Source organism: Equus quagga, chromosome 4 (genome assembly GCF_021613505.1).
Source record: "Equus quagga isolate Etosha38 chromosome 4, UCLA_HA_Equagga_1.0, whole genome shotgun sequence".
NCBI lineage: Eukaryota > Metazoa > Chordata > Mammalia > Perissodactyla > Equidae > Equus > Equus quagga.
In genome coordinates, this window is record NC_060270.1 from 113,536,658 (window position 1) to 113,552,261 (window position 15,604).

The 15,604-nt window shown below is 35.8% G+C and overlaps 1 protein-coding gene across 3 annotated transcripts in view; it reads left to right on the plus strand.

Annotated features, from left to right (window-relative positions):
* Positions 1 to 15,296, plus strand: part of SCRN3 (secernin 3) — a 34,513-nt gene extending 19,217 nt beyond the window's left edge. For all 3 annotated transcript variants that reach the window (XM_046658683.1, XM_046658682.1, XM_046658684.1), the window contains exons 6-8: positions 9,559 to 9,721; positions 10,696 to 10,876; positions 14,969 to 15,296. In XM_046658683.1, coding sequence (XP_046514639.1) covers positions 9,559 to 9,721; positions 10,696 to 10,876; positions 14,969 to 15,139 — 515 coding nt within the window. In that variant the 3' untranslated portion in view covers positions 15,140 to 15,296. The remainder of the gene's footprint in view (positions 1 to 9,558; positions 9,722 to 10,695; positions 10,877 to 14,968) is intronic.
* The last annotated feature ends 308 nt before the right edge of the window (positions 15,297 to 15,604 follow it).

Consider the following 15,604-nt stretch of genomic DNA (forward strand, 5'->3'; position numbering starts at 1 on the left):
CAGGTATTCTTAAAAAATGAAGAATAGTAATACATAATTAAGGTGGAGAGGAAAAATGTCAAGAATCCTAATGTTTGAAGTAAGTGAACAAAAGGAAGAAAAAATAGATAGAAATTATTATAAATTAATTAGTCACTGCATCCTAATAATTCTAGTATATTTAACTATCATATAACTAAATCACAGATTTAAATGCATACATGATTATAGTCATAGGTGCGTGTGACATGGAACTTATTTCCTCTCCAAGTGTGAAGTACAGCTCATCCAGCTTTCTGTACTCTGCCAAAAGAATAAATGTCTCTCTAATACTTTCATAGAAAATTGTCTGCTAGTATATTATGGTTAATTTTTCCCGTGATTTTTCTAGATGGAAGAGCCTACTTTTCCTCTTTCCAACTATCCCTACCTGATAGCTATTAAGTGTGTTGCATATATATCCAAATTGTATCTATATTCACTCATGTATTTTAAATAACTAGTTTAAATTGCAGTGAAATTGCACCCTGTGTTTTGCATTCATCTTAGTGAACCCTGCCACCGTAGTCTCGGTACTTATTCAGTGCTTGCTAGTGGATTACCTACAGCTATCCTACTCAAGTGATCATGTAAATCCTCCTTTCATTTTGAGAATTGTAGGTTTTGAATACAGAAAACATTTTCATAATACCTGTATTATTGCAGTGTTATGGTTCTGACACTATTTTCATTAAAACTTGCCATTTATAGGAATTTAGATTTGAATCATTTTAAAATCTCGCTAGGTGCAGAGGCTGTGTGTCTGATAGCTAGGTGCAGATAGTAGGCTTTTGCTTTATTTAGTTTTAATATTAAGGGCTGTTTTCAGGTACACCCTTTTTTTTCCTTCCTGCATTTCTTCAAAATAACAGAAAGATATTGCTTCTGTAACAAGTTAACTATAAATTGTTTTTCTTGAATTTGAAGTCATAGTATACTATGGAGAAACTAAAAATTTGCTATTAGCATAAAACAGTTGGTGCTTGCATGATTAACTGAGGGTGGAACATTAAATTATTTTATATGGAAGTCCATTTTATTTTAATTTAAAATGTTGCAAAACAATTTGGGTATAGACTTGTAAGCTTTTTTCTTTTAATTATTCCCATATGTTGTGAGAATGGTGGGAAAATCTTGCTTTTCATGCTTTCTTTGTGTTTGAGTTATTTCATTTTTTATTCCTTTACTGTTATGGTAAGAGGGTTTTGGGAGAGAGGAAACAAATAACTGTGGTCAACCAACTATGTTAAATGAAAGTTATTTGTTTCTTTAGAACTAATTTTAATGTAATAATAAACATTTCCGTAGAAACTATCTGAAAATGGCAGGAACTGTATGTTTTGTTTTATTTTCTTTTAACTGTACTTGTTACAGTGTGGGTCTACCATGTTCATTACTGTCATTAAGGAATCGATAGGACTTGAGGATAAAAAGTGACTGATGTATTTCATAAATGGGAGGCAGAGTAGTGGAGTGATTACAAGCACACAGCTGGATTTCTGCTTCTGGTTATGAAGAGTAGCTAGTATAAGGCTAACCTCTCCCAAGAATAACTATAAAAGCTGGAGAAAGGGGCTGGCCCCGTGGCCGAATGGAGAAGTCTGGGTGCTCTGCTGCGGCGGCCCAGGGTTTCGCCGGTTCGGATCCTTGGCGTGGACATGGCACTGCTCGTCAGGCCACGTTGAGGCGGCATCCCACATGACACAACTAGAAGAAAAAAAAAAGCTGGAGAAATAAAACCCACTGTTTGAAGGCCTGGGTGAACAGCCAAAACAGTTAAGACATGAGGGACCTGGATCCAGGAGATTGGTAAAAGACTGACTAAACTTTGAGAAGAGCGGGACCGTCAGTGTCACACTTTCTCTGTAAAGCAATTGTTGACTTCTAAGCAGCACATATGTAGGTTGAGACACTGAGAGATCAAGCAGAAAGTAGCTGCTAAGAGTCTAAAAAGCTAAGTAGAGGTTTTCTCAGTCTCATAAGGCCTTAGGGACAAAAGTGGATTTGATGGCCAGCCAAGAAGAAGGGACCTGGGAAATACCCCAGGCTTTCATGAGACCCCAGAAAGTCTACACTTTAGGAGTAAGAACAAACAAAATAGACCAGTCTCAACTGGATCAATAGGTAGTCTACCTATATTCTATCTGTTTGTCAGAAGGAAATTAAGAACTCTGTGGAGGGAAAATATCATGCAGAGCTTCTGTAAATTTTCATCTGCAGTGTCTAACATTCAATAAAAAATGATCAGACATGCCAAGAAACAGGACCAAATGACTGAAAACCAAGAGGAAATAGACAGTAGAAACTGACCCACCAGTTACCCACGTGTTAGCTTGATCAGACACAGACTCTCAAATTAGTATGTTTAAGAAAATTAGGTGAAATGATGGAGAATTTCATCAGAGAACAGGAATCTATAAAATAGAACCAGATGGAAATAATAGAACTGTAAAGTTATAATAAGTGAAATTAAGAATTTAATATATTGGTTTAACAACAGATTGGACATAGCAGAAGACAGAAATTAGTGAAGTGGAAGATCAGTAGACAATATCATGGGGCCGGCCCAGTGGTGCAGTGGTTAAATTCACGTGCTCTGCTTTGGCAGCTCGGGGTTTGCCGGTTCCGATCCCAGGTGCGGAGCTAGGCACTGCTTGTCAAGCCATGCTGTGGCAGGTGTCCCACATATAAAGTAAAGGAAGATGGGCATGGATGTTAGCTCAGGGCCAGCCTTCCTCAGCAAAAAGAGGAGGATTGGCAGCAGAGGTTAGCTCAGGGCTAATCTTCCTCAAAAAAAAAAAAAAGCTAAAAAACCAAAGAAAATATCCTGATTGAAACAGAGAGATAAAAGTTTGGAAAATATAGAAATATAGGCAAGAGCGTGAGAGGCATATGGGACTTGGTGAAAAGGTTTCACATGTATGTAGTCCCAGCAGGAAAAGAGAGAGAGAATATGGAGGGGCAAAAGCAATATTTGAAGAGATACTGGCCAAGAATTTCCCCTAACTAATTAAAGTCATCCAGCCACAGCTTCAAGAGCCTCTACAAATCCCAAGAAGGATAAATGAAAAGAAACCTCACCTGGGTACATCCTAGTGTGATTGTTGAAGGGAAAAAAGGAGAGGCAAGCTTAAAAACAGTCAGAGAAAAAATATGTATTATCTTCAAAGTAACAAATATAATACTGACAGTTAACTTTTCAACAGAAGAGAGAGAATCCAGAAGAATGTAAAATGACACCTTTAAAGTGATGGAGAAAAATAATAACTACCTATTTAGAATTCTATATCCGGTGAAAATATCCTCCCAAAATGAAGTTGAAATGAAACAGAGAATTCATCACTAGCCAGTTTGCACTAGGGGGGCATTCTTCAGGCAGGAAAAATGACCCCAGATAGAAAGAAGGTAAGCCGGAGTAAATGAAGAGAAACGGAAACAGTAAATACATGGATAAAACTAAATGAATATTGACTGTTTAAAATAATAATAAGTTTATGACCACTGGGCATAACTGCGTTGTTCAAAATTGTTGTGCATTGATTTCATGGTACCAAGACTACTCTTCCTACAGGCTGCTCCTGGCCAAGGACTGAAAGTGGCAGAGAGACTAAGGCAGTCTCCTTCCTGGGATGTGTGGGACTCCTCTGATGGCTGATTTTGGCTCAAGGACTCCCTGACGGCTTTGCCAGGCTTCCTTAGATGGTGTGGCAGTCTATGACGTGTCCACCCAACCTTTCTTCCCTCTCTACCAAACCCAAGTTCAGACTCATGTCACAGTCTGGCTCCCTCCCCATTTTCTCTCACAGGCATTTTCTCTAATATAATCCTTGTACATTTAATCCCATGTTGTGGCATCTGCTTCTCAGAAGACCCAGAGGAACACAGAAGAATTAAATGTATGGGAATAGCACAAAAGACGGGACCAGTAATGGAGTTAAAGCGTTATAAGGCCCCTGTGTTAACTAAGTGGTAGAGAACTAGTGTAAAGCAGACTGTAATAGGTCAGGAGAGACTAGTAAAATAATAAAAGAATCCATAAGTAATAAGCTAATGGGAAAAGTAGAATAATAAATACTTGAACAATTCAAAAGAGGGCAAGAAAGGAGAAAAAGGGAAAAAGAATAGCTGGAATAAATAGAAAACTAATAATAAAATGGTTGATTTTGTCTCATATGGAACTTACATGGTTTCTAGAATTTATACAGTACTTTTAGAAAGGTTATTTTGACTGTAACAGAAATGGTTAACTACATCTTACATTATAGTTTTATTTTGTAAATTGAAATTATAATTCTTCTGAAATTTTTCTAAAATAAAGTATGAATTAGGATTCCAGCTTTTTCCCCACCCCTCAAATGATTAGTCAGTGATCCCAGCACCACATTAAATTATCTTTTCCCTACTGATTTGAAATGCCAACCAACTTTATCAAATATTAAACTCCTAAGTAAACCCAGGTGTAAATTAGACTACTGTATTTGTCCAGTTTTACTGAGAATAATGTAAATGTACATAGTAAGGGCTCAATACTTGTTTTATGAGCCAAAGAACGATATTAGTGAATTTATAATGTTTTTTTTTTTTAATGTGGTAGGACAAGGAACTCCTCATTACTCTGCTTTTTCAGAATTTTCCTGGCAATCTTTGAATGTTCATTAGTTTCAAATGAATTTTATAATAATTTTTGAGCTTCTCCCCAAAAAATCTTTTTGAGGTTTGACTGGAATTAAATTAAAATTATAGATTATTTTAGGGGAAGAATGGACATCTAATAGCCTTCCTATTCAAGAACAAGATATAGTTGTCCATTTATTGAAATTTTATTTTGTGTTCCTGAGTAGACTTTTATAGTTTTATTTATCTAGGTTTTCCATAATGACTTTTTTTTTGTTAAAGAAATCTTCTGTGAGCACTTGCTCTGTGTTAGGCATGGAACTACATAGCAGCAGACATGATTGATAGAGTCTCTGACCTTCAGGAACATAGTGACTAGTGTGGGAAAGACACATGCAAGTAACAATGGTATTGTTCACTATTCGATTGTTTCCAGTCTTTTACCACTGTAAATCATGTTGCAGTGAACATCTATATTCATTGAGATTTTTCTGCATTTCAAGATTATTTCTTTAGAGTAGATTCCAGAAGGGAAGTTGGACCTACAATATTTGCAATCTCAACCTAAACAAGACAACAATGTCTTGGGGCCGGCCCTGTAGCCGAGTGGTTAAGGTCGCGCGCTCTGCTTCAGTGGCCCAGGGTTTCGCCAGTTTGGATCCTGGGTGCAGACATGGCACCGCTCGTCAAGCCACGGTGAGGCGGCATCCTACCTGCCACAGCTAGAAGGACCCACAACTAAAATATACAACTATGTACTGGGGGGCTTTGGGGAGAAGAAGTAGGGGGAAAAAGAAAGATTGGCAACAGATGTTAGCTCAGGTGCCAATCTTTAAAAACAAACAAGCAAACAAAAAGAAGACAGCAGTCTCTCAATTTCTCTTCTATAGAGAATAAATTATTCCTCAATGAGAACTTTTTTTTCAAAATTTCAGATTGTTTCAATTATTTCTTCATATGTTGATCTTCTATTCTATGACCTTGCTAAACTAATTAGTTCTAGGAGTTTTTTTTGGTAGATTCCTTGGGATTTTCTATATAGGTTATCATGTCACCTGCAAATAGGGACAGTTTTAGTTGTTCCTTTCCAATCTATATGTTTTTTATTTCCTTTTCCAGCAGTATTGTGCTGGCTAGGACTTCCAGTATTATTTTGAATAAGTATAGTGAGAGCAGGGGCCGCATAAAATGGAGGAAGATTGGCAAAGATGTTAGCTCAGCGACAATCTTCCTCAAGCAAAAAGAGGAAGATTGGCAACAGATCTTAGCTTAAGGCCAATCATCCTCACACACACACACACACACACACACACACACAAATGGTGAGTGCAGATGTCCTTGCCTTGTTCCTAGTCTTAGGGGAAAGCATTTAGTCTTTTACCGTTAAGTATAGTGTTCACTGTAGCTTTATCAAGTTGAAGAAGTTCCCCTCTATTCCTTGTTTGCTGAGAGTTTTTATCAAGAATAGATGTTGAAATTCATCAAATGGCCTTTTCTGTGTCAATTGATATGATTCTTTTTTTTGGCCTGTTAATATGGTAGACTATATTGGTTTTCTAATATTGAACTAGTCTGGCATCCCTGGAATAAACCCAGCTTGGTCCTGGTGTATAATTCTTTTTATACCTTGCTGGGTTCTATTTGCTAATATTTTGTTGAGGGTTTTTGCATTTATATTCATGAGAGATATTGGTCTGTGTTTTGTTTGTACTGTCTTTGGTTTTGAGATCGGGGTAATATTTGCCTTGTAAAATGAGTCAGGAAGTGTCTTTTCCTTTTTTATTTTCTGGAGGAGATTGTGTAGAATTGGAGTTAATTCTTCCTTAAACATTTGATGGAATTCAGCAGTGAAACCGTCTGGGCCTGGGTATTTCTTTTCTGGGAATTTTTAAACTACAAATTCAATTTCTTTAAGAGTTATAGGGCTATTCAAATTATCTATTTCATATTGAGTGAGTTTTGGTAGTATGTGCTTTTCAAAGAATTGATCCATTTCTTCTAGGTTGCCAATTTATGTGTATAGAGTTGGTTGTAGTGTTCCCTTATTGAGTTTTTAATGTCTGCAGGATCTGTCATGATACCCCTGTTTCATTCCTGATGTTGGTATTTTTGGAATTTGTGTCTTCTTTTTTTGTCAGTCTAGCTAGAGGTTTGTCAGTTTTATTGATCTTTTCAAAGAACCAGCCTTTGTTTCATTGATTTTTCTCTCTTTTTTCTCTGCTTTCGATTTCATTGGTTTCTGCTCTTGTCTTTATTATTGCCTTCCTTCTGCTTCCTTTGGGCTTATTTTGCTCTTCTTCTGGTTTGTTAAGGTGGAAGCTTAGATTACTGATTTCCACATTGACTTTTAAGTTTTTCTCTAGATATTTTATATTTTTTGCTGGTAATGTGATGGGATATTTGTCTATTTTATTTACTAATTGGTTGTTTTGGATCTATAAGAAAACTGTTGAGTGTTTTCTTCTATTTAATGGGACACCTCACTGATACTTCATTGTTTTTGTAGTTTTAAAATCTATTCTCTTGAGTTTTTCAAGTAGGTAATTATATGTCAGTAGTCCTATTTTAATTTTCTAGTAGAATTATACTTTTAGAAATATAAACTTTTTGCAAGCGTATAAAATTAGGAGGCTATAGAAGAAAATGGGGAAATGTAAGTATGTTCTAAAAAAATGACCTGATTTTAGTCATATATCAGCTGGTTAATGAAGCAAACATTGCAGAAAGCTGTGATGGATAGTAGGAGGGATGTCTGTTTTATCTAAATTTTCAGTCCAATGCCTCAAAGTTCCAAAGGTTGTATTGAGAAGCAAAAGTGGCCTTAAACGTAAGGATAATCACTGATGAACTGTCTCTTTATAAAATTAGTCCTCATGCAGACATCTTTCCCAATTTAACATTATCTTTCTCCTCTGCTTTGCTGTCAGCATTTTTGTTGATCAGTCTCTTAATGATTATTAAATGTTCAACAACACAATGAAAAAAATACAAACTGGAAGTTGTGTAAAAGATGTAAGATTTCAAGAAGTCAGTGACAGTAATGTTGGATAATTGCTTAAGTCACATACAAAGCCATTGACAAATAAAAATGGGCAGAGAGTTAGACCTATTAACAACTGAAGGAAAAATTGAGGACAATAACATGACTAAGTGCTTCCAAAGAAAATGATTTGAATTTGAATTGAGAGAGGGGCCTGAGAAACTTAATGAAGTCTTCAAATATTTTTGCAGAAATTATTTTTTGATCATCTGCAATAATCAAAGTTGCATTGTCTTACCATTTTGTTGGAAAAATTACACTTGATTCATTCTTTGTTCTCAGAGTTAGTATATTAAAATTTTAAACTAAATTTTAACTATAAGCTTATATAAATTTATTTTTGTAATATTTTTATTTCACTTTAAAGACTCAATCAATCCTTTTCCTCCACTATTTACTATGAAACTTTGATTCCCATTTTATATGTGTTACTTTAAGTGGCAGTTTTCTGGTACCAATTTTCTTACAATAATGAGAATTTCTTGTATTTATTCAAAGGAAAGCTTTTAAACCTATTCTGAAACTCTTTTTGAATTGGTAACTGTGGTTACCTCAGTTGAAATTGGGTCATGGGACTTTCACTTCTTTACATTCACACATCTATATATCTATGTCTTTATCTATCAATATCTGTCTATCTACCTATCTCTCCATTGCCTAGGATAGGCATTTAACAGGTGCTCAATAAATATTTGTTGAATGAAGAGAACTAAACAGAGAAAAACTCCATTCCTATACTTAGAGAACTTATAATCTAATGGCAGAGATAGGACCAATATAGACAAAAGATCAGGAAAGCTTATAGATGGAGAGGAAAAGGTTATTTCAGTTAAGCTTTGTAGTAAGTTTTAATTTGAAGGAGTTTTAATTTGATTCAGGAGGAATTGAGAATCATAGATTTTGGAGAAGAGAATTATGACATGTGAGAAGATGTTTTGGCTACTTTTGGAAGACTGCATTGTGTAGGGGTGAGATTATTCATCTTGTCACAAGGTAGTTAGATCTCGAGCCATATCTTTGACTACAGATATGCACAGCAAGGAGCAGAGCTGTCTAAAGGCATGATTGACTTTTGAAATTTTCTGGTGGAAATGCCTTCCAAATATGGAATTCTGATGCTCTCTGTAACCATGGACATATTGTGTTTGCTAAAGAGAGAAAATAGATTTTTTTTCTATTTTTCTCAAAAAAATCTTAAACTATCAAACTTTACACTTGGAAGCAGAAAGCAGAGTATAAGATCATCTATTTTCATCACACAATGGACATTTAAACTTCTAAAGTAGTCCAGCAGAACTGTGCACTTACAAATTCCATTAACCAATAGTCTGTTTCGTCTCCTTCATTCCCACGCAGGTTACAATTTACATTCATAAAAGAGTATTAATTTCAGACACAGAAATTATTACAGGAAAAATAATTTGTTATTCTGTAAAGAGCATCTTGTATAATATTGGAAACTAAGCACAATATTTTCTAAATATTTGGTTTCCAGAGCGGATAGACTCAGATAATAGTTATTGAAATCATCAGTTCATTGCTAACTAAATACACCTTAAAAAATTTTGTAAGGGCAACGAGATTGAGTATATTTTTGCATTATTGATTCTTTCCTCTTAGGAAGTTACAGAGATTTTACCTTTATGTTATAATGGTTTTGAGACTTTGTATATTTTGTATTTCAAAAAAATATCTTCCCTGCGACAGTGGACTGAGTCTAATTACAGTTATGATATGAGGTTTGTTTATAGTCAATCTCTTATTTAATTTATACCTAGACCAATATCTTATGTTATGTATTATCAGTAGAGAAGGCAGTTCATAATTGCAGGATACTGACCTGCAAATTCATATGTATTTGATGGTTTTTCAAATTATTTCCCTAGGAAACATAACTTTTGAAACAATGATGGAAATTCTCCGAGATAAACCAAGTGGCATTAATATGGAGGGAGCATTCCTGACTACTGCAAGCATGGTTTCTATTTTACCTCAAGACTCCAGCCTTCCCTGCATTCACTTCTTTACAGGGACTCCTGATCCTGAGAGGTGAAGTCACAAAATACTATAAACCAGTAAGGAGTCGGGGGTAGCACAGAATCATTAGTCTGTTGATGATTTTTGTCAGGCTAAATTTTTGTTACACAAATACCACAATAATTTGTGGATGCAATTTCTGTTCAGGTTTTAATCAGCCATTTCCATATGTGCATAACTGCCATCACAATTCTCATTTTTGTGGGACGAAAATGTTAATAGTTTCTTGTATGCCATTATCCCTACTCCCTCTTTCTCCGAATATATTGAACATTATCAAGGAAAGAAAGTAGATAGGTTTTCTTATGCAGATTTCAGTACTACAGTATGACATGATTAATAACAGTTAGTGAAAAGGTTAAATGATGTAGTTGCGCTGGATTTAGATCGTTACGCATGCACTCATTTCTAGAAAATACATACAGGTAAAACTTAAAACATTAATACTTCAAAGTTATATCTTAAGTAGGATTCATATAGACTATCTTGATTTAAGGCATTCATATCTCTTACAAAACTTATTGCACATTACCTTTAGAAATGGTCTTATATTCATTACCTCTTGGCGTTGTAGTCTTTCATATTAAAGATTTTTCAAGAAAATGAAATGAAATTTGTGTCCCCTTTATTAATACTGCTGCTGATTTTCATCTCAAATCCTAATCCTCAATCTGTAACATTGAAGATTGTTCTTACCTTCCAAGTGTGGAGTTTACAGAATAATTTCACTTGACACTGTTTATACGCCAGGCCCTTTGTTAGGTCCATGGGAATCATAAGGCTAAATAAAGCATGGCCCCCTGCCCCAAAGGAGATCCCAGGGTAGCAGGGAAGACAGGCATGGGTATAACTTGTATGATGGAACAAATCAGTGTGTAACAACTTAATCGAATCTTCTACTAGAGGTAATCTTAGAAGATTTAGAATAATGCTGAATATTTATTTGTATCCCCACATGCCAATTTAATAAAGACTTTTTCTTCTAGGTCTGTTTTTAAGCCTTTCATATTTGTACCGAATATTTCACAACTATTGGACACCAGTTCACCAACATTTGAACTTGAAGATCCAATTAAAAAGAAGCCGCATTTTAAGAGTAAGCCTGACAGAAGACACCCACTCTACCAAAAACATCAACAGGCATTGGGAGCAGTAGATAATAATGAGGTATGATTAGATTATATTCTCTGTTTTATCATTAAGAATAGTTTAAAATATGATTCAACCCATATTTTGAACTTTGGAATTTCAGCTTTTTTTCCTCTCTTTGTATAAAAATAAGTTTAAAAATAGTTTAGATACTTAGACTATAGAACTGTGTTATTTTTTATTTTTGGTTAAAAATAATGGTAAGAATGTGTAATGAATCTTTTAGAGAAATGAAGCGTATTTAATATAATATCAATAGCTAACATTTATTGAGCACTTATTACACACCAAGCACCGTGGGACTGTTCCATGGAATACTTCATTGTATCTTCACGACCACTCTATGAGGTCAGTGTTATTATCCCCCCTTCACTGATAAGGAATCTGAGACTTGGAGAGTTCAACCAGCTTGCTTAGTATATATGTCACAGTAAAAATTACAAAACCTGGTCTGTTACATAATGTTCTAAATCATACAGCCTCAGAAGAATTTTAATTGAAAGTGACTTAACACCCCATGGACTTAATAATAACTAAGGAGTTGGATTTTTAAAAAAATGATAAGTGCTTATTATTTTAAAATGTAAGCATTATAGAAGGTTAACATCACCCCAAATCTCATCTCCAGAAATAAGCAGATAGATAGATAGATGGATGGACAAATAATTTTATAATACCCATACCTCTTCAGCCCTCCCACCCTCTTCCCTCTCTGAGCCAGAAGAAAAACAATAGATTGGAAGGAAATGGAAGGCTACCCAAAGGCTTTCTGCAGCACCATCCATTGATTCCCTGCAATGGAGGAAAAGATTGGCCGTTTCCTACCTTTTCTCACCTGTTGCTATCAGTTCCTGATTTTTATTGCCCGTAGCTCCTTTTACTTCATCAAGGTCTATACCTTTACATTCTTTCTATGTTAACTGAATTAAGTGAGTTTTCTCCAGGTAATTATTTATTTACTTTTGTCTGTAGTCTGTTGAGATAGTTGCCATGCCATTCCCCTCATCTTGCTCATGCTTAAAGCTCCTATTTGCTATGAATTCTTGACACTACTCCTGCTTTATCTGACCAGTTTGTTTTCACCTTTGACCTACAGTGTAAACGCTTTTTTTAGCCTGGTGGCATGGAGAGGCAAGCGTCTTGTTCTTAGCGTCCATTAAGTGTACTGACAAGGGCCCAATCCACCGGGTCAGAGGTGTCATTCACTCCTTGGGCTTGGTTTATCCTCCAAATTCAGCAGAGCGCTGTGAAAAATGATGAGCCCTCTGGTTCTTCTCACATTTGCTCAAGTTCTTGAGTGATGTGTTCCGAGAGTGTCTGCTCTGGAGGGACCCCCTCGCGCCTCCCTGGGTGGCCTCCACACTGCCTGCATTGCTTATGATAGTTCTCCAGAACTCGCAGCTCCTTTCCCCCTCAATATCGTTTCTGGGAGGTTGGTTTTGTAGACTTATTAAATGTATGTTAAATGAAATTAAATTGCCGATTCACATTTTCAAAGTACTATTGGAAGAAAAATTTAAAAGCTGTTACTATTTTAGGCTTTATTTAATAGGCATTAAATGTTGATTGACAACATAAAGTAGTAGAAAGACAACAGAATTTGAGGGAAGAAGTGTCAAAGAGCTGGGCTTCTAGTCCTGGCTCTGTAAATAACTACTTTTATGTCTTAGGAGAGTCAATCCTACTGGTAGTTTATTTTTTTCCAAATAATTGAGTATTTATTCGAAAGGTGGCTTTCATACATCGGGGAGTTTTGAATGGAAAAATGACTGTCTATATATATTTTGCATATTCTCCAACTAATAGGAACCAATTCCAACCTACCCTGCTTTATTTTTCTTCACAGAACTTTTCAACGCACAATATTCTATGTATTTAACTTCTTAACTTGTTTTCATTCTGTTTCCCCTCACCAGGGTATAAGCCCCATGAGGGCAGGGATTATTTTTTTTATTGAGGTCATAATAGTTTACAACATTGTGAAACTTCATTTATAGGTTATTATTTGTCAGTGGCCGTATAAATGTGCCCCTTTACCCCTTATGCCCACCCCTCAACCCCCTTCCCCTCTGGTAACCATTAATCTGTTCTCTTTGTCCATGTGTTTGTTTATCTTCCACACAGGAATGAAATCATACGGTGTTTGTCTTTCTCTGTCTGGCTTATTTTGCTTAACATAATACCCTCAAGGTCCATCCATGTTGTTGCAAATGGGATGATTTTGTCTCTTTTTATGGCTGAGGAGTAGTCCATTGTGAGTGTGTATGTGTGTGTGTGTATATATATATACACACCATATCTTCTTTATCCAATCATCATCCTACTGGTAGTTTTAATTTACATTTCTTGATTACTAATAAGGTTGAAAATCTTCTCATATGTTTATTGGCCATTAGTATTTCCCTTTATTTTTTATTTTGTTTTTTTTTTTTGAGGAAGATTAGCCCTGAGCTAACTACTGCCAATCCTCCTCTTTTTGCTGAGGAAGACTGGCCCTGAGCTAACATCTGTGCCCATCTTCCTCTACTTTTATATGTGGGACGCCTGCCACAGCATGGCTTTTGTGAAGCAGTGCCATGTCTGCACCTGGGATCCAAACTGGTGAACCCCGGGCCGCCGAGAAGCAGAACGTGTGAACTTAACTGCTGCGCCACCAGGCCGGCCCAGTATTTCCCTTTAAATGACTTGCCTATTCTTTTCCTTAGCCTATTTTCAATTGATTCTTGGCTGTTTTTCTTTTTTGCCTCAAAGAGGCAAAAGTATGTGAATATTATTAACTCTTTGTTATACTGCAAGTTTTTAATCTCAGTTTATTGTTAAACTTTTTTGTCAGACAAAAATTTTAAATTGTCAGTTACATTTGGTAGTCTTTTCTTTAAAGGCATCTTGATTTCATGCTTCAGAAGGCCTGCCTCACCTCAAAGTAAATGTAACTTCTGTATTTTCTTCCAGTATGTATGTGTGTGTTTGAAAAAATATTTAGTTCTTTAATTCATCTGGAATTTACTTTTGTGTATGTCATGAAGTAGGGATTCTAACTCTGTTTTCCAAAGAGGTGACCAATTATTCCAATACCATTTATAGACAAAAATCCATTTTTTTCTCCACCGATATGAAATGCAGTGTTTCTTCAGAAAAGAATGCATACAATTTCATATTGAAGTCCATGTTAAGGTTACGAATCTTTGTTTTGTGGAGGTCTGCCCCATAGTGGTTCAAATTTTAAAAATTATGCTCACTTTCTGGTAACTTTCTTATATACTTTTTCTCTCAGTACCTACCTATAACTGATCATGGTAATTTATCAATAACTTCAAAATTACTCCTTTCTGTAAAAGTCATAACTTATTTATGTATTTATTTGGTGAGGAAGATTGGCCCTGAGCTAATATCCGTTGCCAATCTTCCTCTTTTTGTTTGAGGAAAATTGTTGCTGAGCTAATGTCTGTGCCAATCTTCCTCTATTTTGTATGTGGGATGCCACCACAGCATGGCTTGATGAGCAGTGTGTAGGTCTGCGCCCAGGATCTGAACCTGCGAACCCTGGGTCACCAAAGTGGAGCACATGAACTTAACCACCACACCACCAGGCCAGCCCCAAGAGTTATGACCTTTTGGCTCCCTTCTTGAAACAAGGGGAATCATAGAAAAAATGTCTTTTCTTTTAGTTGCTCTTTCCCTTGAATATTACTCTTCTGTTTCCTTTGTTTTATCTGATAATATTGGTTTTAAATATAGAAGACTCAAATTTATAAACCTATCTCAGCCTCAATTTTCAGTAACCCTCCCCATATACAATTAATACCAGATTTTCAATTGCCTCGTTATTTGTCTTTTAGGTTTCTTGCTTATAGACTAATCCTACATAACTATTCTTGTTTTTTCTACTAAAATAACTAATAGTTTTGGGTTAATACATTAATTCAATCTGGAACAATGATTTTCCCAAAGAATTTCTTTCCTTCTATATCTGAGGAATAGGAGGAGGCGAGGCAAATCAGAAGTAGAAACCAGAGTGGACAAACCTTGTCTGCAGAGGTGGGTTGGAATTTGCATTAGACTTGTGTGTGTGAGTGTGTGCTTATTTATTTTTATTTTTGAATTGTTCAGGAAAAAGCCAAAACAATGTTGGACAACAGGAAGAAACTGGAGAAAGAACTATTCAAAGAGATGGAATCAGTCCTGCAAAACAAGCATCTTGATGTGGATAAAATTGTTAATCTCTTTCCTCAGTGTACAAAAGATGAGATTAGAATTTATAAGTCAAATATTAGTTCTTAGATCATATAAATGGTCAGCAGTTTTCCTCAAAGTCAGAATCTGTCTTTTTTTTTGGTGAGGAGAGATTGGCCCTGAACTAACATCTGTTGCCAATCTTCTTTTGTTTTCCTCCCCAAAGCCCCAGTACATAGTTGTATATCCTAGTTGTAAGTCGTTCTGGTTCTTCTCTGTGGGATGCCACCGCAGCATGGCTTGATGAGTGGTGCATAGTTCCATGCCCAGGATCCGAACTGGCGAATCCCGGGCCGCCAAAACAGAGCACATGAACTTAACCACTTGGCCATGGGGCTGGCCCCAGAATGTATCATCTTGGTAAATGATATAAACCTATTTGGAGCAGATCTGATTATTTTTAAATAGCATTCAAATGATAGTTTGACTATTAAAACTATATATAACCTTGCTGAAATACTGAGAAAGAAAATAACATTGAAATTGGACACATTTATCGTGGGATAGCCAGGT